This window comes from Rhinoraja longicauda, chromosome 3 (assembly GCF_053455715.1).
Source record: "Rhinoraja longicauda isolate Sanriku21f chromosome 3, sRhiLon1.1, whole genome shotgun sequence".
Taxonomy (NCBI): Eukaryota; Metazoa; Chordata; class Chondrichthyes; order Rajiformes; family Arhynchobatidae; genus Rhinoraja; species Rhinoraja longicauda.
In genome coordinates, this window is record NC_135955.1 from 46,032,964 (window position 1) to 46,058,121 (window position 25,158).

A 25,158-nucleotide genomic window follows, 5' to 3' on the forward strand; every position below is an offset into this window, starting at 1 on the left:
GGAGAGGGAGAGGGAGAGGGAGAGGGAGAGGGAGAGGGAGAGGGAGAGGGAGAGGGAGAGGGAGAGGGAGAGGGAGAGGGAGAATTAAATTGAAAGTGAGAATTAGGATAGGAAATCTGCACATTTAATTTAAGGAAAACAAGAATAAAACATGTTCACTGTATATAAATTTTAAAATAACAGGCAGTGATTAAAAATTCTGTGACTCCGCTGGTGGCTTTCCGTGGATTTGCACTGGAAAAAAGGCTGATTGGTTTTGCAACAAAATGACATAAAGAACAAGCAATCGCTTTGTGGTCCTGATCAAAGCACTTTGCTGCCCTCGCTTCACTGTAGGATGAATCTGGGATACTGACAACTGATAACACATAAATGGACAGGTAAAGAAAAAAACAAGAAAAAGTAGCGAGGGTGAGAAAGGGAAAGATATTTTAAGATGATTCAAAGGGTGGTGAAACACAGGTTGAAAATGGCGTTCGAACAAGGCTTTTCCAAAATTTGCAAATTCAAAATAACCCAGAAATAAGATTGAATTATCAACAATGATATTTTAAAGATTAATAAATAGTTTATTTTTACATTAAACACAAATCATGCACATTTGAATTGGCATCTTTGCATTATTTATTTGGTAGCCTAACCCTTTCATTTTTCATTGTCATTTAATCAATAATATGTGAAAATATATATGTGCTAAAACTAAATTGCTTTGGAAACAGGAACTAAAACTAGAACATAAGCATAACTTATACCAAAAGAATAAGGATTAACAAATCACTTCTTTTAAATTTGTCTATTTGACATTGTTGTTAAAATAATGAAAACATTTGATCTTCTTCTTTTTGCACTGGACATGATCTGGAACAAGATAGCATTGCTTCCACATTATTAAGATAACAGATAAAATAGCACAATTTTCTACATTGTGAATAGGAAGTTGTAGAAGGGTGCAAACATGAATGCAAAACACTGTGAAAGATGTGTTCAGTATGCAATTTGATGGGCTATGCCAGCTGGCTTGGCTTTGTTAGTTTGCTCTTATAATAAGACTCAGCTGTAACCTTTCACAAAGCAGTCTGCTTCCAGCAAGTGTAACATTTAATTCTTTGTAATGTTGTGCTGAACATTGGGAACAGCTGGCTTTAGTCATTTATAAAGATACGTTGTCTCTGAACTTGATCGGCACTTTTTCCATTCAAACATTTATACAGAGAATGTACTATTTTCAATTGCCATTGTGTAATTGCCCATAATAATGTGATAAAATAAATTCACTGACATTGCAATGTGTTTTTTTCCCATTTCAGTTGAACATAGAACAGAGGATGAATTTGATTTAGTCCAAATTATTCATGAATACAAGAAAATATACTATAGCCAATTTTAAATGTTTTAAATGTTGATTTAAAACCTTATCCATGCTCAACATGGAGAAATGCCAGCTTTTGTTTATTGAAAACCTTACAAGTTCCACCAACTTATCTTAACCAATAGGCAATCCAAGTAATGATTCTCCTCATTGTTACCAACTAATGAGCTGAGAAATGCAGAAATAAGGAACAAAAGGTGCGGGTTTACCAAAGAAAGATACAAAATGTTGGAGTAACTGAACAGGTCAGGGAGCATCCCTGGAGAACATGGATAGGTGTCATTTAGGGACGGGACCCTTTTTAGTTGAGAAGCTCTCGCAGCCAAGAGACAATACCTGTACTCGGTCTTTGCACAATTGTTAGAAACATTTTACATGGATTTTATAAATGATGCAAAATATAAAATTATATGATGATGTAGCATGCTGTTTCAAAGCTCCAAGAACCTACGTTCAATCCTGACTTTGATTGGGTAGGGTTTACACATTCTCCTTTTGTCTGAGAGTTTCATTCCACATCTCAAGATGTGCTGGTTGGTTAACTGGCTGCTGTAATTCTTTGCTCACGTCGATAGAAGGCAAGAGAATCAAAGGGGAGAAAATAATTTGTCGGGCTCTGGGGAAATAAGAAGGCAATGGATGTAATGGGATTGCATAGGTGGGAGCCACCTGTGCAAATAGCCTCCTGTGCTGTATTAGGTGAGTAAGTTGATAAAGTAACGCATCTTCATCTAATTCCTTTGTTTGTTCTTTATAGGTTATTACGGCCAGTTGCAGACTTTCTACCCACCCCAATATAGCGAAACCTCTAGAAATATGCGCCAAGTCAGTCCTCACAACATGGTGCCTCCATTTGAAGACTGTCTGTTTCCCACAGCTGGGGGACAAGGTGGATTTGATGTCTTCCACAGAGCCTTGTCTGCTCATCCTAGTTTTCCAGGTGAATTTATTTTCATTTAATGCTATAATAGCAGAAACAGAAGCCTCAGTATACCAGAAGCTTGCCAGGTGAAGTGCATCTGCACGTAAAAGAATTGTTGAAGCTACAGTAACTAAAACTTTTATGATGCTGTGGCCATAGTGATTGTATTATCTACTGGGAAAGACCAGGTGCAGAGTTGAAAGATTTAACTCTTTCCCTATGGAAAAAGAGAAAAATAAATAAGTCAACCTGCACTGCACTCTTCACCTCTAAGATATTGGTTATAGAAATAACTTTTCAGCAGGTCACTAGCCAATCCTTAGGGAGATATTAAAACATGGTTATGGTTAAAGAGAATTAAAGCCAGATATACTTCAACAATAATAAACCTTAAGTAATCACGAATAACTATTAGGTTTACTCCTTTAAGCACAATTGAACATTTTTCAAATGTGATGTTTCAATTTCAATGATGCAGATGATATCACCATTTAAGTGTGATATCATTATTTACATAAACTGAGGAATATCTATGTTTAAGTAGTTAAACACAAAACCACTTTAACATCTATTCGTGAAATATTTAAATCCGGTTTTTTTAAATTGTCATATTTTATATGTTTTTCATGCTACCATACCTGTCTTTAACTCATGTACAATTCAAGGATCTGAGGAGCACGATTTTTACACAGAGTGTGGAGAATTTATAGAGCAAGCTACCAGAGGAAATGGGGTAGAAATGCAACATTTAAAGAACATTTGGCCAGGTACATGGATAGCAAAGGCTGAGGGAGATAGGCAGACAAATGGGCACAAAGTACTAGAGTAACTCAGCAGGACCAGCAGCATCTCTGGAGACATGGATAGATGACATTTCAGTTAGAGTGTGTACATGGTCAGCATAGCCATTGGGCCTGGAGTCCTGTTTCTCTGCTGTATAACTCTATTTAAAAGGCCACAAGCCAACAAAACAAGTCTAACCCAATAGTTCAAATCATATTGAGAAGATGAATATCGTTTCTAGTGACTTCTTTGATGTTTTCAATTTTTTTGCACACAAAATATTTATATATAAAGTTGCTATGAAATGTTGTAATAATAAAATCAGTGCAATGTAAGTTTACCTGTAACTCCATTGCAAACCGCATTACATTTCCATCACATTTCCAATAAAGTGATGGACTTGATGCAGAATCTGCATGGAAGACCATGTATGGATGCATGTTTAGTTTAGGTTAGTTGAGAGGTACAGCGTGGAAACAGGCCCTTCGGCCCACCAAGTGCATACATTAGCACACTACACACACTAGGAATAAGTTACAATTTTACCAAGCCAATTAACTGATAAATCTGTATATTTTTGGAGTGCGGGAGGAAACTAGAGATCCCGGCAAAAGCCCATGCAGGTCACGGGGAGAACATACAAACTCCGTACAGACAGCACCCATAGTCAGGTTCAAAACCAGGTATCTGGCACTCTAAGGCAGCAACTCTACCGCTGCACCACTGTGCCGCAATGTTTGAAAAAATAACAAGCACAGATGATGGTGAAGCCGGAGATGCTGAAGGATAATGGATCATAAAATGTAACTCAGAGGCTTCTGAAAGCAATGCTCCTAACTCCATCGGCCCTCCGAGCAATGCATTCAGTGGTAGACATTTAGAGATAGTGGTGACAGCACTCTGCCAACATTTGCAAGAAGAGCTCCAGCTATGTAACTGTGTCTGGAGATGAAGGCCACTGTTGCCCCTAATCTTTGGATCATTCCATGTGACAATTGCTAAATATAATTCCTTGCCGTTTGGAGTGCTCAAAGATAAAATAATTAATTTCAATTTTTTTTTAATGGAGAGCATCAGGTGGCATTGCCATGTGAATTGGCCTAGATCATGGTCTTCCCAAGCTTCGGCAAATGACAGACCATTTGGCTGGTGGCCCTCCAGGCTCTAGCTAGCAATCAAAAGGACAATAGTTCCCTGAATGTATGAATAGTATCTTACCACTAGTACGATAGTATAATATTCAACTCAGTGGAACCATGGAAGCTTGCTTTCTAAACCACTCTGAACAAACAGCTGTGCTCATCACGCTCTGGCCTCAGACAAATAGCTTGTGATTCTGCAAGTGCTGGTGAGTCAAACTAACATTTGCAGCTAAAGCCAGATAGTATTGGTATTGATTGGTATTGGTTTTGGTTTATTTGGAGACTGCCTTCGAGATCCTTAAGATGAGACTCCTCTGGCTAAACTGGTCAGAAGGCTCCCTACCTGAGTCTCCGGAGAAAGCCTTTCAATCCATTGTTTGCCAGCCGTCAATGATGCGATCTTGCTATCAATGAGGTACAACACAACCCTACCTGCACACAATCACAGCAGAACAAAGTAGAGCAGAAGGAACTGGAAGAAGCTGCAATAATGAGCAGAGAACCTCTTCTAAAAGACACAAAGTGCTGGAGTAACTCAGCCGGTCAGGCAGCATCTCTGGAGAAAATGGATAGATGATATTTCAGGTCTGGACCCTTCTTCAAACTGATTGTAGGGGTTGGGGAAAGAGAGCTAGAAAAGTGGAAGGGCAAGGCAAAGCTTGGCAGGCCACCATCTTCTCCATTTTCTCCAGAGATGCTGCCTGACCCACTGAGATATCCAGCATTTTGTGCCTTTCCTCGGTAAACTTGCATTTGTATTTCCTTGTTCCTAAAGAGAATCTCTTTTGATGGACTGTCAGGGGGCACTTTATGAGGTTCAAGAGCATCAAGATGCAAAACATACTTACGTAGCCAATCAAGATCGAAAGCATATATTTGTTGGCTCATCTCCCTTGTACAGTGTCAGTGCCTACCCTACCAATTTAACACTCATTCAGAGGCTGCAGCCAATGTAATGAACAAATGGTTACTTGCATTCAAGGAAGTTGGGATGAATCATGAATGCTTTTACGGGCCTACATTGCCTGTCTTTAGATCATACCTCCTCATCACGAGTTGCCGCAGTTTGGGCCAGCTGGTTGAGGGGCAACAGCAAGAAGACTGTGGTGCAGGCTTTGTTGGGAATAAATGTTGTTATTCTGTTAAAGAATAGGAGATTGGTGCATCAAAGAGCAACAGCTGCTCTCCAAGAAGAGGCATCAATAATCCTGGTAACCTGCTGATGAGCAGATTGCTGCAGTGATTGCTCTGTACTTGTAATGAACTGGAAATTATCAGGATGTTGTGATGCAATGTATGCAAGCTTTTTGGTTTGAGGCATTATTTTAGCTACATGTTTGGGTTCAGTGCAATTCAAGTCACATTGGCAGCAATCTGATTTTGTACAGTAGAAGTTAGTGGTTTCTGCTGGAGAGGTCATACACTGCGGACTCCATTGTAGTCAAATACACAGAATCAATCTGGAGGTACAATACAAAGAGGAGACCCAACACATTCCCACTACAAGGAGCTGTTGCCACTCCACCTAGGAGGAGCCTCAACACCTCTTGTGATCTGCTGGAGATCTTATTGCTGGAATGCTCAGAGATACTTTGCCAACTGGCATTCATGAAGACACAGCCTGAGTTTTCATGGTGCACTCATTCATTTTGTTACCTCTGCCTGTGATCCAATGGAAACTAAAATTGTTGGCATGAACCTGGTGATCACCACCATTCTGGAAAGTACTGACTCCAACATTCATGGAAAGCCCAATTCAAAATTATGGTATTCAAAATGAATGCCACCATGACAACATATTGGCAAATTCATCCAGCAATTCTAACCACCCTCACAATCAATATTTTGCTTAGTTTTACCATAGTTCCTTAGTCCGCCTTTGAAAATGTTGGATTTGTGGTGAAAATTTGAGAAATTGGGTATACCTGATTCATGTACCATAAAATGCGACCTTTGCAAACCAGTGTTGTATAATTATGTGAATTTGGTTGGTGAAAGGATGAATAAGTGTAAATTTAAGGAGACTTTTAAGGAGTATCACTGAAAGCAAACATGTAGCAAAAATAATACCCAAATCCAAAGTATTTGCATAACAATGAATCACAATGTGCTGAATCACTTTCAGTTCATTCCCAATACGTATTATTCCAGTACATTTAATACATTTAACTAATTCATGTTTTATACACTTCCAGGAAAAAATATTAAACATAATATTTCCATATATATATCAAGAGTTCAATGGAAATATTATGTTTAATATTATATATATATCAAGAGTTCAATGGAAATATTATGTTTAATATTTTTTCCTGGAAGTGTATAAAACATGAATTAGTTAAACATGCAATTCATTAGCTCTCATCATCATCATCATCATAATATATATATATAACTCTCGATATATATATTTGTATACAAATATATATATCAAGTGTTATATATATATATATATATTATGATGATGATGATGATGAGAGCTAATGAATTGCAACATTCTACATAAAATGCCAGAATATTTTAGTGATCAAATCTGTTTTATATGAAATATGTGATAAATCATTTTCTATTATGTTTATGCTCAATTGCTGTAGGATTAAATGGGTTATGGAACAAAGGTTTGCCAACTGGTTATTTATGAGCTGGATAAAAATCTGATGAAGCATAATCTTGAATCAAGCAGATCATTACTTGGCAGACTAGTTATGCATTTGTCAGGATTCAATCGGACCAGAACAAAATTTAATTCTGGACATTAGCCAATAACATTTCTTCAATTATAACTTCCAGTCTTATTCAAAAAACTTCCTGTCTTATTCAAAATGTTTATATGTTTTTTTCAAACATTGATAATTGGGCAAAGGTTATAAGTTTGATATTTTCATATTCTGAATTTGGGACTGGTATTGGTATTGGTTTATCATTGTCACAATTGTACTGAGATGCAGTGAAAAATGTTTGTTGCAGAGAAAGTGTAGATACAAAAGTACAAGGGCCGTTATGAGGTAGGTTAGGAGATAGGGACTACATCCTACTTATGGGTGAATTATTCAGTAGCCTGATAACAGTAGGGAAGATAGACACAAAATGCTGGAGTAACTCAGCAGGACAGGCAGCATCTCTGGAGTCAAGTCTGAAGAAGGATCTCAACCCGAAACATCACCCATTCCTTCTCTCCAGAGATGCTGCCTGTGTCTATCTTCGGTTTAAACCAGGATCTGTAGTTCCTTCCTACACAACAGTAGGGAAGAACCTATTCTTGAATATAGTGTACGTGCTTTCTGCCTGAAGAGAGAGGAGAGAAGAGGGTATGACCAGGGTAAAAATGGCCTTGATTATAATGGCTGCTTTAATTTAAAAATGGATGAACTTAATATTTAAAACTGATAGGCAAAATCTTGGAAATCAACCCAAAAACTGAAAATAGAGCAGCATATTTTAAGCTTACCGTTTTGATTGAAGGCTGCAATGTCATGAACTGTCTCAGGACCTCTACATAAATAAGTTTTTGAAATGTGTAACGATCCCACATGGACCCTACCCATAATATGAAGGTTTCAAGTATTATACATTTGTAATCATGAAATCCTGCCCATTGATAGCCTTAAAGTGAAAATATTTGTAATTGCATTAATCATGTCGGTATCATGTTGAAATCTCAGAAAAGCAAGTAGCTTTCACAAAGTGGGCTGCTACCTCCAAGAAGAATGCTTAATAAATGGGAGAAATTATGAACAATAAGCCACAAAGGTTATATGCCTAGAAATTGAAAGGCAGCCTCATGCATCATTTTGACTGTGGCCCTGCCACAGCAAACCTCATTGTGCCTAAGCCACCAATTGCAATGGAACAATGGTGAGAGGTTTTCCTTTTTGTCCTCCGCAGGAAACATCATGTCAGGAATAAAGATCAGATACAGGAAGTCCGCCTCTTAAAGATTTAAGTTGGAGTTTCAGACTGGATTCCAATATCAAATATTTGAGGCCTTTTAATATCTTGCATCAATTGTGGTAAAGATTTCTCGTGACTGAAGTCTTAGATTTACTTGGGTAAAGAAACAGCTTACATTGCAATTATTGCATGCTGCAGCTGAAACCCTTTAAAATTACATTGAAAGTCAGAAAACAAAATATCTCAGTCAAAATGTTTATTTTATCTTTGCATGTTCCCATATGCTGGTATGGAAAAGTAGTGACTCCAACAATATATAAAATGGTGGAATATTATAAAAAATGTATATAAATACATACCCTCTTCACAGTGCTGAAAGGCCTCACTAATGGTCCATGTTTTGAAGAATAAAGACATACTGTATGCCAGGAATTTTCCATCTGGAGAATTTCTGATGTTAATCATGTTATCAGATGAAGACTCCAGGTAGAAGTAAGCATGTTATTTCCAGCACATCCTTTATATCATTCCCTGTTAATGTAACTGCTGTGAAATAGTTACAGTGCAGTGTTGACAGGGATGCCAGAGCACCTTAACTTTAGAAAAGCATGTGGAACCAGGAGATCTTAAAAAGGGAAGGAAACCTGCAAGACACCATTTTATTTGCTTTCATATTTGGTTTAAAATATTATAAAAGCCAGCAGGGCAAGGTTCTCAATGGACAATTTTGCACTGCAAATATTTAACTGGATGTTATATAAAATAGCAGATATACGGATATCTTTCAGACTGTATCAAATTTTTGAACAACCACACGTCTTCAGTAGCAAAATATTAACTTTACTTGACATCATCAGGTGGCTTCAGGTGTCTTTTTACACTTCTTCCACCTTGTTCGATAAATTTCCATGGATTTGCCCCTAATCTGCACTTTGACAGTATTTCTGGAAACATTCCATGGTTCCTGTCAATATTAATTTGTGGAAAGATGAAAACAAAATTGCAAGCATTTAGGTAGTACGACTTCAGAATGTCCCAAAGCACTTTGCAGTCACTAAAACCCCCTTGAAGTATAGTCACCGTTTGGAAAAGTAAATGCATGAGCCAATGTCATGCAAGGAACAATGCTCAGACAACATGTTTTTGCAATGTGGTGTGAGGGATAAATATTGGCCAAGACATATCCTGTGCCATTCACCATCAACTGCTGTCCAAGGAAGAGGCAATAAATGTTGACGTCCTCAGTGATGCCAAAATTCTCATAAACAAATTCAAAAGATAGAACAAGGGAACCTTTATATTGTGAGGGTAACTGAATCCTCAGATTGGCTCATGGATGGTACCACCAATAGACAATAGACAATAGGTGCAGAATGTTGCACTCATTCCCTACTTCAGAACTGCACTGGAAGGTCAACCTTAATTTTAAGCATTTTTTAGGGGCAAGACTTAAATCTACAACCTTCTGATTGCAGGGCAATAGTGCTATTCCTGAGACTCCAGAAAGCCCCTAGCCAGGTCTCTGGCATTGGCAGAATATGATTCAGTTGTCATGTTCATGATTCGTGCCTGTAATTTGAACATGATCTTTTTGATACTTAATGATTCTTTGGCAGAATATGATTCAGTGTTGGAGTTCCACAAATTATTAAAAACAAGGAACTACAGGCGCTGGTTTACAAAAAAAGACACAAAGTGCTGGAGTAGCTCAGCGGGTCAGGCAGCATCTCTGGAGAACATGGATAGGTGACGTTTCTGGTCAGGATCCTTCTTCAGGTTGAAGTTCAGTCCGAAGAAGGCTCGTGACCTACTAAATAACTTCGGCACTTTATGTCTTTTTTCCACAAATAATTATTTGGATGAGAATGAATTGTGATCCTTACACAATATGTTCATAAGTTAAAGCTTATGCTTTTGGGGACCAAAAATAACATTGACTTCCTTTCCCTGTTGTAAACCTTCGCTGTCAATTGTTTTCCGCCTTTCAATTCCCACCTTACAAGTTATGAGGAACCTACAAGAATGTAATCAAACAAATAATTGATACTGTGCCAAAGGATACATTAGAGCAGATATTGACAGAAAGGCTGGTTTAGTTTAGTTTAGTTTAGAGATACAGGCCCTTCAGTCCACCAAGTCCGGGACGACCAGCGATCCCTGCACAATAACACTATCGTACACACACTAGGGACAATTTTAACATTGATAACAAGCCAATTAACCTACGAACCTGCACGTCTTTCAAGTGTGGGAGGAAACCGGAGATCCTGAAGAAAACCCACGCAGGTCATGGGGAGAACGTACAAACTCCGCACAGATAAGCACCCGTAGCCAGGATTGAACCCAGGTCTCTGGCGCTGTAAGCTCCGTGGGGCAGCAACTCTGCCGCTGCGCTACTGTGCCACCCGTGGTAATACTGAAAACATTTAAAGTGGCTCTTTAGGCAAGCGAGATATGGAGAGATAGAAGGGTAGGCATTTAGTCGCACTGAAAACCATGTGCTAAACAGACTCATGTGAGGTCGCGTTTAAGTGTCATTCCCACAAGCACTGCTTGCTGCCTTTATGGCTCTGCACAACACTTTTGGAAGGGGCTGTAGTGGTGCTAATCATTCTACGATTGTTGTCAATAACTTACCATGTGGAAAATAAATTCTGACAGGGAACAGAAGGTTCATTCCCCAGATGGTGCCATCAGAAATTGTGCTCCCACTAAAATACTTTGATCATGCCCTCACCACTCATGCCACTCATGGTGAGAGGTGTGATCTGAAGCCAAGCCATTTAAGCTCATAGCTGCTCATGACTCTTCTTTACAGTCAGCAATAATAATTTCTCTCACCCTCAATATATTTACTATCCGGATTAACATTCAATAACACCAGGAACAGCAAAACATAAAAGCTAGTAACCTACATTTAGAATGATTTGAATGCCACAAGATCCACCTCCTTTTTTTTTCTAAATGATAGAACATCACATTGGCCACTGTGGGTGATACGGTGGCGCAGTGGTTGGGTTGCCTCCTTACAGCGCTTGCAGCGCCAGAGACCCGAGTTCGATCCCGATCACGGATGCTGTCCGTATGGAGTTTGTACGTTCTCTCCGTGACCGCGTGGGTTTTCTCCGAGATCTTCGGTTTGCTCCCACACTCCAAAGACGTACAGGTTTGTAGATTAATTGGCTTGTAATAAGTGTAAATAGTCCCTCATGTGTGTAGGGCAGTGTTAATGTGCAGGGATCTCTGGTCGGTGCAGACTCAGTGGGCCAAAGTGCCTGTTTCCGCTCTGTATTCCTAAACTAAACTAAACTAAACGAAACATTGAATGTCTGATTTTTTAAACATCCTGCTTTTAAATTATCAAACAAATATATTGTTTGAACCAAGAAAGCAACCATATGATTAATAACAATGGACATTTTATCATCCATCTCCTCAAAATATAAAGTAACAAAAAGAAATTAATGTAAATGTTAAATGAAATCATTTAAATGCCCCGACTACATAGACAGCTCCCTGAATCTTATCTCTTTCCATGTTTGTATTGAGTCAGCTGACACCTACTTGCCTGTGAATGAATCTTCATTTTGTTTTATTCTCAACTGTCCCTTTTTCTAAATCTCTAAATCTGAGCTAATTGCCAGATAGCTTTACTAATTTGTAGTCCCCAGTTGCATTAAAAAAAAGCAGATTCCTAATTGAATCAATTCCAAGGTTTGTGTGCATATGTTGGGCATTCTGAGGCTTGCTGCCAAGGAGACCACAACAACCTTTACAATCGGGGTACCAAAGTAGCTTGAGGGTGTGCAGGTGGCTTTTTTAAGTTGTTTTTAATTCTCTACTGAATTGCAGTAATGGAAAGTAATCAGACCCAAATAAGAAATAGCTTTCTATGCTTTGTCACAGATCCTATAAACCTCTTCATTGCTCAGTAAAACATTGGAAAACTTGAGTAGTTCTGATCAACCCCAAGTACAAATTTATCCTCCAAAATTTCCACCAGCTCCAACGGGATCCCACCACTAGCCACATTTCCCATCTCCACCTCTTTCCGCCTTCTGCAGAGACCGTTCCCTCCACAACTCCCTGGTTATCTCATCCCTTCCCACCCAAAACACCTCCTCCCCAAGTACCTTCCCCTGCAACCGCAGAAGATGCAATGCCGGTCCCTCTACCTCCTCCCTCGACTCTGCCCAGGGACCCCAACAGTTCAGGTTAGGCAGAGGTTCACTTGCACCTCCTCCAACCTCATCTATTGTATCCGTTGTTCAAGATGTAGACTCTTATACATCAGCGAGACCAAAGCTAGACTGGGCAATCGTTTCACGGAACACCTTCGCTCAGCCTGCCTGGACCTACCTGATCTCCCGGTTATTAAACATTTTAATTCTCCTTCCCATTCCTACACAGGCCTTCCTGTTCTAGGTCTTCTCCATTGTCAGAGTGAGGCTAAATGCAAATTGGAGGAACAGCATCTCATATTTCATTTGGGCAGCTTACAGCCCAGTGGTTTGAATATTGATTTCTCTCACTTCAAGTAGCCCCAGCATCCCTCTCTCTCTATCTCCCACCCAAGTCACACTAGCTTGTCATTTTCACCTTAAAAGCAGCTAACAATGGCCTGTTTCCTTTATCATCGTTACTTTTTTGTATGCCTATTATTCATTGTTCGTTATCTCTCTACATCATCTGTATATCTCTCGTTTCCCTTATCCCTAACCATTCTGAAGAAGGGTCTCGACCCAAAACTTCACCCATTCCTTCTCTCCAGAGATGCTGCCTGTCCCGCTGAGTTGCTCCAGCTTTTTGTGTCTATTTTTGGTTTAAACCAGCATCTGCGGTTCTTTCCTACCCTATAATTACAGCTAGCTACTGGGGTGAGAGAGTCCTGGAAGCAGATATTAGCCTCAGCTATCAGTAAGAAAGAAACATACCTTTGGGGGGGGGGGAGAGAAAGAGAGAGAGAGAGAGAGAGAGAGAGAGAGAGAGAGAGAGAGAGAGAGAGAGAGAGAGAGAGAGAGAGAGAGAGAGAGAGAGAGAGAGAGAGAGAATAGACAATAGACAATAGGTGCAGGAGTAGGCCATTCGGCCCTTCGAGCCAGCACCGCCATTCAATGTGATCATGGCTAATCATTCACAATCAGTACCCCGTTCCTGCCTTCTCCCCATACCCCCTGACTAATTATGTAGGTTAATTGGCTGGGTAAATGTAAAAAATTGTCCCTAGTGGGTGTAGGATAGTGTTAATGTGCGGGGATCGCTGGGCGGCGCGGACTTGGTGGGCCGAAAAGGCCTGTTTCCGCGCTGTATATATATGATATATGATATATGATATGACTCCGCTATCTTTAAGAGCTCTATCTAGCTCTCTCTTGAAAGCATCCAGAGAATTGGCCTCCACTGCCTTCTGAGGCAGAGAATTCCACAGATTTACAATGGGGAAGAGAGAGGGAGAGAGAGAGAGAGGGAGAGGGAGATCGTGTACAATCTCCTTTGTGTTGCTGACATTGAGTGGGAGGTTGGTGCGTTGCCACCAGCTTTGCTGAAGGTAAGATAATCAGCAGTCTGGATTTCAATAGTACACCTTAGATGGAACGGTAAGAAATTTCCTAAAGTAACAAAATATTTTGTGGTCTCTTGTTATGCCGGTTTAAGTTGAGACCACTGCCTTCAAATTTCACTGTGGTTAGATCCACAAACATCACCATGGAGTTCATTACCATTTCCCTGGTGAAATGAGTGTTTTCTACGCTTTCTGCAAACAACCATGTAAATTTGACGTGGGCAGGTTCCATGATATGCAGTACAAACATGTGGACTGTTCAACATCCTTCCAATGGCTTCTCATCTGAGTCCTTTAGTGCAGAAGTATACAATCTCACCATCTAAATCATTGGCATGCTAATATCTCTTTCCCCTTGGCTTAGCTGGTGGCCACTGCTGTCTGGTGACTCGCCTCATGCAAATGTTACTCCTAAACTATATCTGAGCAGGTGCATGGATGGAACATGTACACTGACACCTTCTGCTTCTCCTTTGAGAGCCACAGTTCACCAGAAGGGACCTGGCTAAATCGGATATCCTATGTATCTGAAATGATAAGACCCTGGGGAGTGGCAGGAAATGGGATGAGAAGGCAGATTAGATTTTAAAATACCAGTGATTTCCAATCTACCAGTGATCGTAGTTCTGTCGCAGCTACGCCACTGGTCGCTAACGCACTTTCTTCCAACTATCTTCCAATCCATGAAAGGGGACCAATCTAATTTGTTCTTGCAGCTGCTGCTTGCCAAAGACATTTTCCTGCAAGAGAAAATGAAGAGTGTGAGTGTATTTTGGTGCATGTATGACTGAAGAGAAGTAGGTCTGTGTAAAATGTGGGGGTTGTGTGTGAGTTTTGGAGTCGTAGCAGGTGCGTGAGTATATATTCCAAAAGTAGCAGTAAGGCAATGCAAGTCTACGCTTGACTTCACCGCACTGGTCAAGTCACAAAACCTCTTGTGGCACCAGGACCATGTTTTAGCTCATCAGCCTGGCTACATCCATCCATTAATGCTTCACCTTAACACAAGGCCGAGGTGGGACGACACTACCAGAGTGGCAAGGACAATGTGTGCTGCCAAACATCGTTGATATTTATAAACAGCCAGCAAGACTCAGGAAACAAAAAAAAGTTGTTAAAAATTGTTCACGTTAAAAAGCTAAAATGACGATTTACACAAGAAAAATCAATTAAACTCATAAAAAGGAATAAAAACAACTCATTATCATTCTTCTAGGAGAAAATATCTCCTATTCCGTGCATGGTTTTTAACTGGGCTCAGACTCAGGACCCAGCCTTAGAGCTGAGAGCTTGCAGTTGTTGCAACACTGAATGAGCCACATGGAGACTGCACCTCATGGTGTAACAGAACTTTTCACACAGAGGAGACATGGGGTGGTGGTGGGCAGGGGTTAACGGGGTGGGGGGGGGGGGGTGTTGGAGTGAAGTAAAGGAGGTTCTCTTGAACTCAAGCTACATTAAGTTTTTATAGCCTTCAGGTATAAAAAATATATAATGTAGTCATGGTCAAATATAATTTCAGTAGTTAAAATGCATAGTTTAGATCAATATTTAAGTGTAAACAAATTGTTCTATAGAGTTACAAAATGAACATATCTCAAATAAAAAGACCAACATGCACCTTTGTTGATACTGGATTGTTCATATCAAGAGAGTGTTTTATAGTCCTATGTCCCAGATCGAACAATGAAATTCTTACTTGCTGCAGCACAACAGAATATGTAAACATAGTACACTGTAAACAATATAATAAATGAGAGAGAAAAAAGTTCAGTGTATATATATACACATACTCACAAGTACACACACACACATATATATATATATATAAATATATATATATATATATACACACACACACATATATTTACACATTTCAGTTTTCAGGAGAGTGGGGTTAAGAGGGAGAGATAGATCAGCCATGATTGCATGGCGGAGTAGTCTTGATGGGCCAAATGGCCTAATTCTACTCCTATCACTTATGATCTTATAATCTTATGAATTGGACAGCTAAGAGGGACAGGAGGATGTGACTGAATGAGGCATGTAGGGGATCCAAAATATATTGTTGCAGAAACCTTAGCCTTTGCATTTGTCCAACAGGTATGAGGTTCTGTGAATTAGCGTAGAGACTGCGGTGCAGATAAGCAAGCCCATTTCTACATCATTTTAATAGTTAAGAGGATAAATAATCTCTCTGCAGCAACATGTGCCTGGTGCCAGGATTAAAGACATGTCCTCAGAAATGGAAAGGAACTTGGAGTTAAATCCTATTGTTCTGGAGTTAATGGAGTAGCCTAGACATAGCCGAAAACTCCACTCAGGAACATGAGCAGCCAAGATTGAACGTAAATAAAGAGAACTACAAAGGGAAATTGCAACAAAAGCAAGATAAATATTTGCAGAATTTGCATTTGGGGGCCTATAATACAATACCAGCAAAATGATCATCCTTTTTACTTCTCGACTCCACTTATATTGCCTCCCTGGACAAACCTACAGTATTATCATCTAGGAATACTACTGTGATGTTCTCTTTGATCAATAAAGCAACTTCCCCTCCTCTTTTACCCCCATCTCGATTTTGCTTGTAGCTCCTGTATCCCGGAACATTAAGCTGCCAGTCCTGTCCCTCTCTTGGCCAGGTTTCTGAAATGGCTGTGACCTTCCAATCACATGCACCTTCCACGCCCTGAGTTCAGGCCTCAAGCACTCAAATAAATACATTTTAATCTAAACATCTTTCCTCGCTCTCTGCATGCTCTTGCCTTCCTGTCTACTGATCTTTCTGTGTTGCAGTCTTCTATGCCAACTTCCAGTTTCCCACCTGCCTCAGCACCACACTGGATCCCGCCCCCCTGCCAATCTGGTTTAAACCTTCCAAAGTAGCATTTGCGAACCCCAGGATAACGGTTCCTCTCCAGTTCAGATGCAACCTGTCCCTCTTCTATGGGTCACCCCTACCCCAGCCCAGTGATCCAGGAATGTGAATCCTTGACCCCTGCATCAACTCCTCAGCCAAGCATTCACCTCTTCTATCTTCTTATTCCTTATCCCAGTGGCACATAGCACTGGGAATCATCTGGATATCACTGATGCAGCTGTCACTTTCTCTTGAGGACCTGCTTTTTAGTCTGGTTTAGTTTAGTTCAGTGAAATTTTGTTTAGTTTAGTTTAGTTTAGTTTAGTTTAGTTTAGTTTAGTTTAGTTTAGTTTAGTTTAGTTTAGAGAAACAGGCCCTTCAGCCCGCCAAGTCCATACTGACCATTAATTCTATGGTATCCCACTTTAACCTACAAACCTGCACATCTTTGGGATGTGGGAGGAAACTGCAATACCCAGAGGAAACCCACACAGTCACAGGGAGAACGTGCAAACTCCACACAGTCGGTACCCAAGGTCACAATCAGAGCCGGGTCTCTGGTGCTGTGAGGCAGCAACTCTACAAGCTGTGCTTCTCTGCCGCCCCTATATATAGTGGGGGAGATGGGTTTCAGTTAATATGCTATCGGCATCAGTACTGGGGGAAAGGGAGCTCTTCCATTGGGTTGGGCTTCACTTGAAATAGGGTAGGACTAGTTTCTGAGTGAATCACATATCCAAGTCTTTTGCCTAACTCCCTACATTCACCCCATAGGACCTTAACACTCTTCATTGCTATGTCATTTGTGCCAATTTGCAAGACGACTTCTAGCTGCTCATCGTCCCCTTTGAGAGTGTTCTGCAACTGCTCGAGACATCATGGACTCTGGCACCAAGGAGTAACACACCATCGTAGAGTCTCATTTGCTGCTACAGAATTCTCCTATCTGTCCCCATGACTCATGACTCTCTGATCACTATGCCTCCACCTGACTTCACCCTTCCCTGCCATGCCTCAGAGTCAGACCGAGAAGTGTAGGAAGGAACTGCAGATGCTGGTTTAAGCCGAAAATAGACGCAAAAAGTTGGAGTAACTCCATAGGAAAGGCAGCATCTCTGGAGAGAAGGAATGGGTGATGACAGACTGAGACCACAGACCTGACTGCTCTTGATGCTCTCCTTCAAACAATCAACCCCCTCCCCAACTGTGTTCAAAAAGGTGTTAGTAATGCAATAATTTACATTTAGACTGGCCAAGCCAGAACAAAGGATATTAGTAATGCAGGGCACAGGGAAAAAATCGTAAAATTAGAAGTGTATGTAACAAGGTAATATAATAATTTCGGGGTCATTAATTTAGATTTTGACTAGCCAAGCCAGAACAAGGGTATTGCTGTGAAGGGAACATTCATGCAATAAATATAATAAAACAAAGGTTTCTAACTCAGTATATTGAGGAAGCAGAAAGGGAACATGTTGTTTTAATTCAAGTATTGTGCAATGACTTAGGATGATCTGGCAGTCAGGGACTGGTGATCGTAATAAGATAAAGTTTTATATAAAATCATTTGGTAAGTCGTTGGGTTCAATCTGAAGCTAGGATCTTAAATCTGAATAAAGCAAGCTACATTGCTAAGAGTCGGCTATGTTAGATTGGAAAACTACATGAAAAGGTGTGATAATAAACAAGCACTGGCAAATAATGGAATAAATAATACATGATTTCCATGTAATAAGGCAGAAGAAACATCAGGAGAAGTGTCTCAGTCATGGCTATCAAGATAGGTTGATAGTATTAAATCAAAGGAAATGGTTTTTAAGTTGCAATAAAAAGTAAGTTTGAGCATTTGGAAATTTTCAGAAGTCAACATAGGAGTTCAAAGATTGATAAGGAAGTGGAAAATAGAATATGAGTAGGCTGGCGAGAAATATAAAAACAAATCATGAGACCATTTATAGATACATAAAAGAAAGAATAGATTGGCTAAAGTTAATGTGGATTCGTCTAGGCTGAGAGAAGAGATATTAGTTTTGATAGTTATGGATTAGACTGGCTCAAAGTTAAGGTCCTAAATTGGAGCAAGGCTGAATTTAGAGGCATTTGGTGAAAACTTGCAGAGATCATTTGGGAGAGTGTTTAGGGATTCTGGGCATAAGGGAAGCTGGGGATAAGGGCGGCTTTCAAAAGTGAGATCGCAGGAGTACAAGACAGCATGATCCTGTTAGGGTGAAGGGCAAGGCTTTGGAAACACTTGGTTGACAAGAGATGTTGAGGCCCTGATTTGAAAAAGGAAGCGTACATCCGATTTAGGCCGTCAGGATCAAGAGAGCACCTCTGTGAGTACAGAAGTGTAGGAATTTACCATTATTTTAAAAGGGCAGCAAGACCAAGCCAGGAAACTACAGGCTAGTGATTCTGTATCAGTGGAGGGAAGGTTGTTGGAGGGGATTCTAAGGGACAAGATCTACCAGTTTTTGGATGTGTATGGACTGACTAAGGATTGTCAGCATGGTTCTCCATGTGGAAAATCATGCCCCATAAATCTGAAAAGGTTTTTGAAGAGGCAGCATGGTGGCACATGGGGGCAGCACAGTGGCACATGGGGGCAGCACAGTGGCACATGGGGGCAGCATAGTGGCACATGGGGGCAGCACAGTGGCACAGCCGTAGAGTTGCTGCCTTACACCACTTACAGTGCCAGAGACCTGGGTTCAATCCTGGCTACAGGTGCTTTGTCTGTACGGAGTTTGTACGATCTTCCTGTAACGTGCGTGGGTTTTCTCCGAGAACTTCGGTTTCCTCCCACACTCCAAAGACGTAGAGGTTTGTAGACTAATTTGCTTGGTTTAAATGTAAAAATTGTCCCTATTGTGGGGATCACTGGTCATTGCGGTGGGCCGTAGGGCCTGTTTCCATGCTGTATCTATAAACTAAACTAAACTAAACTAAGGTTACCAAAAGGATTGATGGTGGACTGAAGGGCTTGTTTCCATGCTGTACAGCTCTGACTTCATGACTGCCTGAGGAAACAAGTACTGCAGTTACAATTGAGGAGGTGCAACAGAGATTTGCCAGATTGAGTCCTGCATTAGTGGGTTTATTGTATGAGAAAAGATTAATCAGACCAGGTCTATAGTTTGGAAGAATTAGAAGTCATTGTATTGAAATGTACAATCTTTTTACAGGGCTTGACAGAGTGTTTGCAGGGTTGATTATTATTTTAACTAAGCTGGGGTGACTGAGTACCTGGGTGTCTACCTCAACAATAAACTGGGCTGGACTGAAAACATCGATGCGCTATACAGAAAGGGCCAGAGCAGACTTTATCTGCTAAGGAGACTCAGGTCCTTTGGGGTGCAGGGGGCACTCCTAAGGACCTTCTACAACACGGTGGTTGCATCGGCCATTTTCTATGGAGTGGTCTGCTGGCGCAGCAGCATCTCAGTGGCAGAAGGGAAGAGAATTGACAAGCAGGTCAGGAAGGCCAGCTCTGTCCTGGGTTGCCCCCTCAACTCAGTGCAGGTGGTGGGAGAGAGGAGGATGATGGCAAAACTAACATCGCTGCTGGACAACGACTCCCACCCCATGCAGGACACTGTCACTGCACTGAGTAGCTCCTTCAGTGACAGACTCCTTCACCCCAAGTGCGTGAAGGAGAGATATAGGAGGTTCTTCCTTCCCGCTGCTGTGAGACTGCACAACCAGCACTGCTCCCAGCAGACGAGTCAACAATATCAGCTGAACACAGAAAACTGATGACAATTTATGTATCTTTTATTTATAATGAATGATCTCTTGCTCTATTGCTATCCACTTTGCTGCTGTAACACTGTAAATTTCCCCGGTGTGGGACGAATAAAGGAATATATATATATTTCTAAAACCCACACCACAGTCGTTTTTTGGAATTCTCTACTCAAGAAGCCTGTAGCTATTCAGTTGCTGAATATATTAAAAGCAAAGATATACATATATGGCATTTCACGTTTCACGTGTCCCTACAAAAGTGATGTTCAGTGCCTATCTGAGATGGCAAATATGTTATTGACCTAATATGGACATTGACATCACGGCAAACTAGTTCAACCAAATGGCTTGTTGTTTTGTATATTCAATATAATAATAAGTCAATAAAAACTTTGATATCAATTGCAGCAAATTAACTGTCAATATTCTGAGCATGTGTTTTTTCTCCTTAATTTTTGGCCATTACCTTACTTTATTTCCCGTTCCCTAAATATTAACATTTTTGCCAATTGTAAGCTGACTAGCCTGCCATAAGCTTGCAGCATTGTCTGCACCTTTCTCAGAAGTCTATTTTTTTGTTTCCTTTTTTTATCATCATGGAGAATCAAAAACTGTTTCAGAATTCCCTGTCTTCCAGATTTCAAATATTCATTGCTGGGTAATAGCATTTTAAAAATATTTAAACCATTGACTATATAGTACAGCATTGATATAAGTTGATATACATTGATATAAGTATTTGGGTGTGGCTCAGTGGTTCAGTTGACAGAGTTGCAGCCTCCCAGCACTAGAGAACTGGGTTTGATACTGACTTGGTTGCTGGTTGTGTGGAGTTTGCATGTTCTCCCTGTAACCTGGTGGGTTTCCTCCGGGTGCTCTAGTTTCCTCCCACATCCCAAGTTTGTAGGTTAATTAGGCTCTGTAAATTGCCTCCAGTAAGAAGTGAATGTGAAAGTGGGATAACAGAGAACGGCAGTGTTGACTCCGGTGGACTGAAGGGCCTGTTTCTACGCTGTACTTACAAAATATAATATATTGGTGGCACCACTTAGACAGTAGTGGCATTGCGGAGTGGCATGGTGTCCTCCCCTTCCCCACTCACCATGATATCCCATATAGTGATAGCATCATGCTGAGCAGGTGCCCACCTCACCATGGAGACCCATTGAGTACCTGCTGAAAAGTGAAGTAGGAAAGGAGAACAGAAGTGGGACAGTTGGCTGGGCAAGTCATCTGTTTAACAATGTACACGTTAAGTTGTCTTTGCAATAGGGCTGAAATGATTCTGTCTGAAAATCTTGTAAAACTGAAACTGGGCACCATAACAGAAAATCTTTAACCTGAGTTCATAACTTGCTGTGGTAATTTGGAAAGAACCAGAGTAATATTTTATTCTCTGCCTACATTTTGGATTTCATTTTTCATTTATGTAATAAAGTTTACTTGGAACTAAGACTGTTAGACCTACACACCTACGAAATTTGAGGTTAGTTTGTTTTTATTCTGTGCATCATATTAATATTTTCTTTCACTTTTCAGTTTATGACTTTCAAGCAACTTCCCCTGGGATTTTCAGTGACTCGGTGCGGAATTGTCCTGAAGACAGTGGTTTCCTACAAATTAATGCAATTGATCGTTGCCCTAGTCAGCTGTCTTCCATTTACACAGAGGGATGAAAACAGGGGCAAAGAAGTTCTACAAGGAGACAATTCCTCTTTTTTTTTCTTTCATCTTAAATAAATTCTTAAACTCTTTGATACTCAATGGGGGTATTCTGGTGAATTCAGACTCTACACCCCTATCTCTCACAGAGAGAAACCACACTATTCACGTAAATCAGCTGAGTGGAAGAAAGTGAAAAGCATTTGCTATGGAAGCACTTCACAGAAGTGAAGTAGCCAAGGAATCAAACCACGGCTAATTCACCTATTGCCAAATTACAAACTACCTGAAAAAGAACAGAGAATTCACAATTTATATGAAGGATTGTATGTTTTATATGGCGTGTTCTTGCTTTTTAATTAATCTGCTTTGTTTCTTTCCTCAAACACAAAATACAGAAAAAAGTTGTGTTTTCATCAATATGGCTGTTGAACAGATATTGTGCTGTAGTGCTTCCACACTAAGGACATTGCACTTGGCAGTGTCAAATGAACATTTCAGTCACCCATTTGTTTTCACTTTGGGACCTGGTACTTGGGTGAAAGTTCCAACTAACAGTGATGCAAACAAAATCTTAATTTTGTAACAAAACATTGCAGTGTTATACTGAATCATGTAAGATTGCTTGTGAAGAGAAGCTTCCAGAACAGATTTATTGGTGTGGTTTTTACAGGTTATTTTAATTTTGTTTTACCCTATCTCCTATTTACATACATATTTCACATGTGCCATAGTTTTATAACTCATGCGTAATGTTTCCCATATTTACATTTGTAAAATATTATGATGTTTTATTCAAGATGAAGAAGAGATAGATTGTGAAAGTATGATAAACCCTTTCATAAAGTGAATCTTGGTAATTTCCTTGTTGATTTTAAGTTAGAGAGAATGTTATGTTTCACAACCTAAACTCATTGAGAAGCCCAACAAATTAAATTTGAAATCCAAAGTTTGCTGAAGCCAACAACTAGAATTAAAATATTGAGCACTTTTTGGCATTTGGTGAAGCTGCTGTTTCAATGTGTTATTTTGCAAATTTAAAGATGTGACTTTTATAAATGCAATCTAAGAATTGCACAAGTTTTTAAAATAGAGGACACCTTTTTCCAGAAGAAAGGAACCAATGTTATCACAACCACTGTATGGAAAGATATCTCAAAGTTAAGAATAAAATTATCTTCCTATTTCTTCTTGCACACAATATTCTGTCCATTTTTGAATAGAAAATGATGTGAAAATGTATTATGGTTTTTGCATGGTTTTATAAAGCTTGTATATATTTCACATATCTTCACATGTAGATTTTTAATTGCAAATTTGATTGTATATTTGGTTGATTGTGTTGCCCAATACATATACAACATATTGTAGATTATGTTGCTACAGCTTGAATTTTCAGCAGAATAGGTTAATCACTACTTCTTCATTAACATATAATGTAGTCTTGTGGTTTATTATAACTTTGATAAATTATTTTTTCTCATTCGTATTATTCGTTTGCTTTAAATGGTTCACTATTTTGCGCACAAAATAATTCTCAGAATAATTTCTCTGAAAATGGTACAAGATTGAAACTGGATCTCTGTCAGCACTTAAACAAATGAAAGATGTATTGAAAAATAAAGTAGTTTTTTCACTTGTTTTACTATTAGTACCGAGGACTCGTGCTACTTTCTTTATATAATCAGAAACAGAAATATCCTTTCAGGTCTTTGCTAATGAGGCTTTTGTTTTATTCTTGGAAAAGACTAGGATTGGATTTGATTTGAAATGTAGATTCTATTGCTGTGAAATAACTGTCATAAAAATTCAGCACCTGGAATGGACCTTTTTTTGCAATTTTTATCCTATGGGAATTGCTCGAAATAAAACTTTTGAAATGGCTAAATGACTAATTAGGTTTTTATTATTTAACTCAACTTCTTCACCCAAACCATGGTTTAATATTTGCATTATCTGATCATGTCATTCGCAAGCACCCTGTTGACAATTTTGCTGATAGTTTACTTTTGTATGGGAATTGCATCTTTTTAATATTTTAATGAGAAGAGCTAAAATGGCAATGCCATTTGAAGTCAAGTAAAGACTTAATCTGAGACCAATGAGGTTAAAATTATCTACAGTAATTAGTTACATTGAATAGTCCCTGTTATTCATTATTTGTTGGTATATTTATCACAAATATTCTGCCTATTCTCAGTTCAAATGTATCTGTGAATGCAGCCTTCTCGTTAGTAATGCAACTTTTGCCTTTATGAGCTAAAATTCTAATGATATCTTGAGGATTTTAAATCAATGTTACAATTAATTTGAACAAATTGTAAGTTACAAATACAAACAGATCCTTGTGTTCACATTTGAGGGGGGTGGTGGATTCATTCGCCTATGAGACAATCACATTAAAAAAGTTTTTTCTAAGGGTCCAGGGCCATAAAAACTTTAAATAGTGTAAAGCAACAAATAAATAATAAAGGAAAATAAGACTAGTTTGCTCAGGCTTCATGAGGTAGATAAAATAAGTTTTGACGGTTGCGTGTGACATTTTCATAGAGATTTTGACACCTTGGTAAGAGATGAAGTGAAGTAAGTGTGACAATCTCAAGAGTTAGTAAAGCTGCACATTTGCTCCTCAGGAGCAATTTTAGCCTAATAAGCTTTCATTGTTTTATTTCTATTAATTTAAACCGCTTTTGAGCTTAAAAATGTTTAGATGCGGTATTGAATTTTGCTTTAACGTTAATCTATAGCATTTAATTCAGAAATACTTTTAACACCTTGAAATGTCTATTTTTGGTATTTCTAATCAGAAAGTATGAGAAAGTGATTAAGAGAAGGGTTTAATAATTTCGGACGAAAGTGCCTTTGATGAGTCCCGCATGGTCGGCTGATAAAGAAAGTTTTGTTTTTAGCTTAGTTTTGTTTATTATTATCACGTGTACCAAGATACAGTGAATAGGTTTTGTTTGCGTGCTATGCAGTCAAGAGAAAAGACTCTATACGAATACAATCAAGCCATCCACAGTGCAAAGATAAAGGATAAAGGGAACAACATTTAGTGCAAAGATATAACATCAAAATCCAATTGTCCAATTAAAGAAAGTTCAAAGTTCTCCAATGAGGTAGGTGGGAGGTTAGGACCACTGATGAGAGAACTGTTCAGTTCTAGCTGATGAGAGAACTGTTCAGTTGCCTGATAACAGCTGGAAGAAACTTCCT

General features: G+C 39.4%; 1 protein-coding gene across 1 annotated transcript in view; it reads left to right on the plus strand.

Annotated features, from left to right (window-relative positions):
* glis3 (GLIS family zinc finger 3) overlaps positions 1 to 23,800 on the plus strand; it is a 377,909-nt gene extending 354,109 nt beyond the window's left edge. Inside the window, exons 10-11 of the mRNA XM_078396063.1 lie at positions 2,127 to 2,309; positions 21,820 to 23,800. Of these exons, the coding sequence (XP_078252189.1) occupies positions 2,127 to 2,309; positions 21,820 to 21,956 (320 nt within the window). The 3' untranslated portion in view covers positions 21,957 to 23,800. The remainder of the gene's footprint in view (positions 1 to 2,126; positions 2,310 to 21,819) is intronic.
* The last annotated feature ends 1,358 nt before the right edge of the window (positions 23,801 to 25,158 follow it).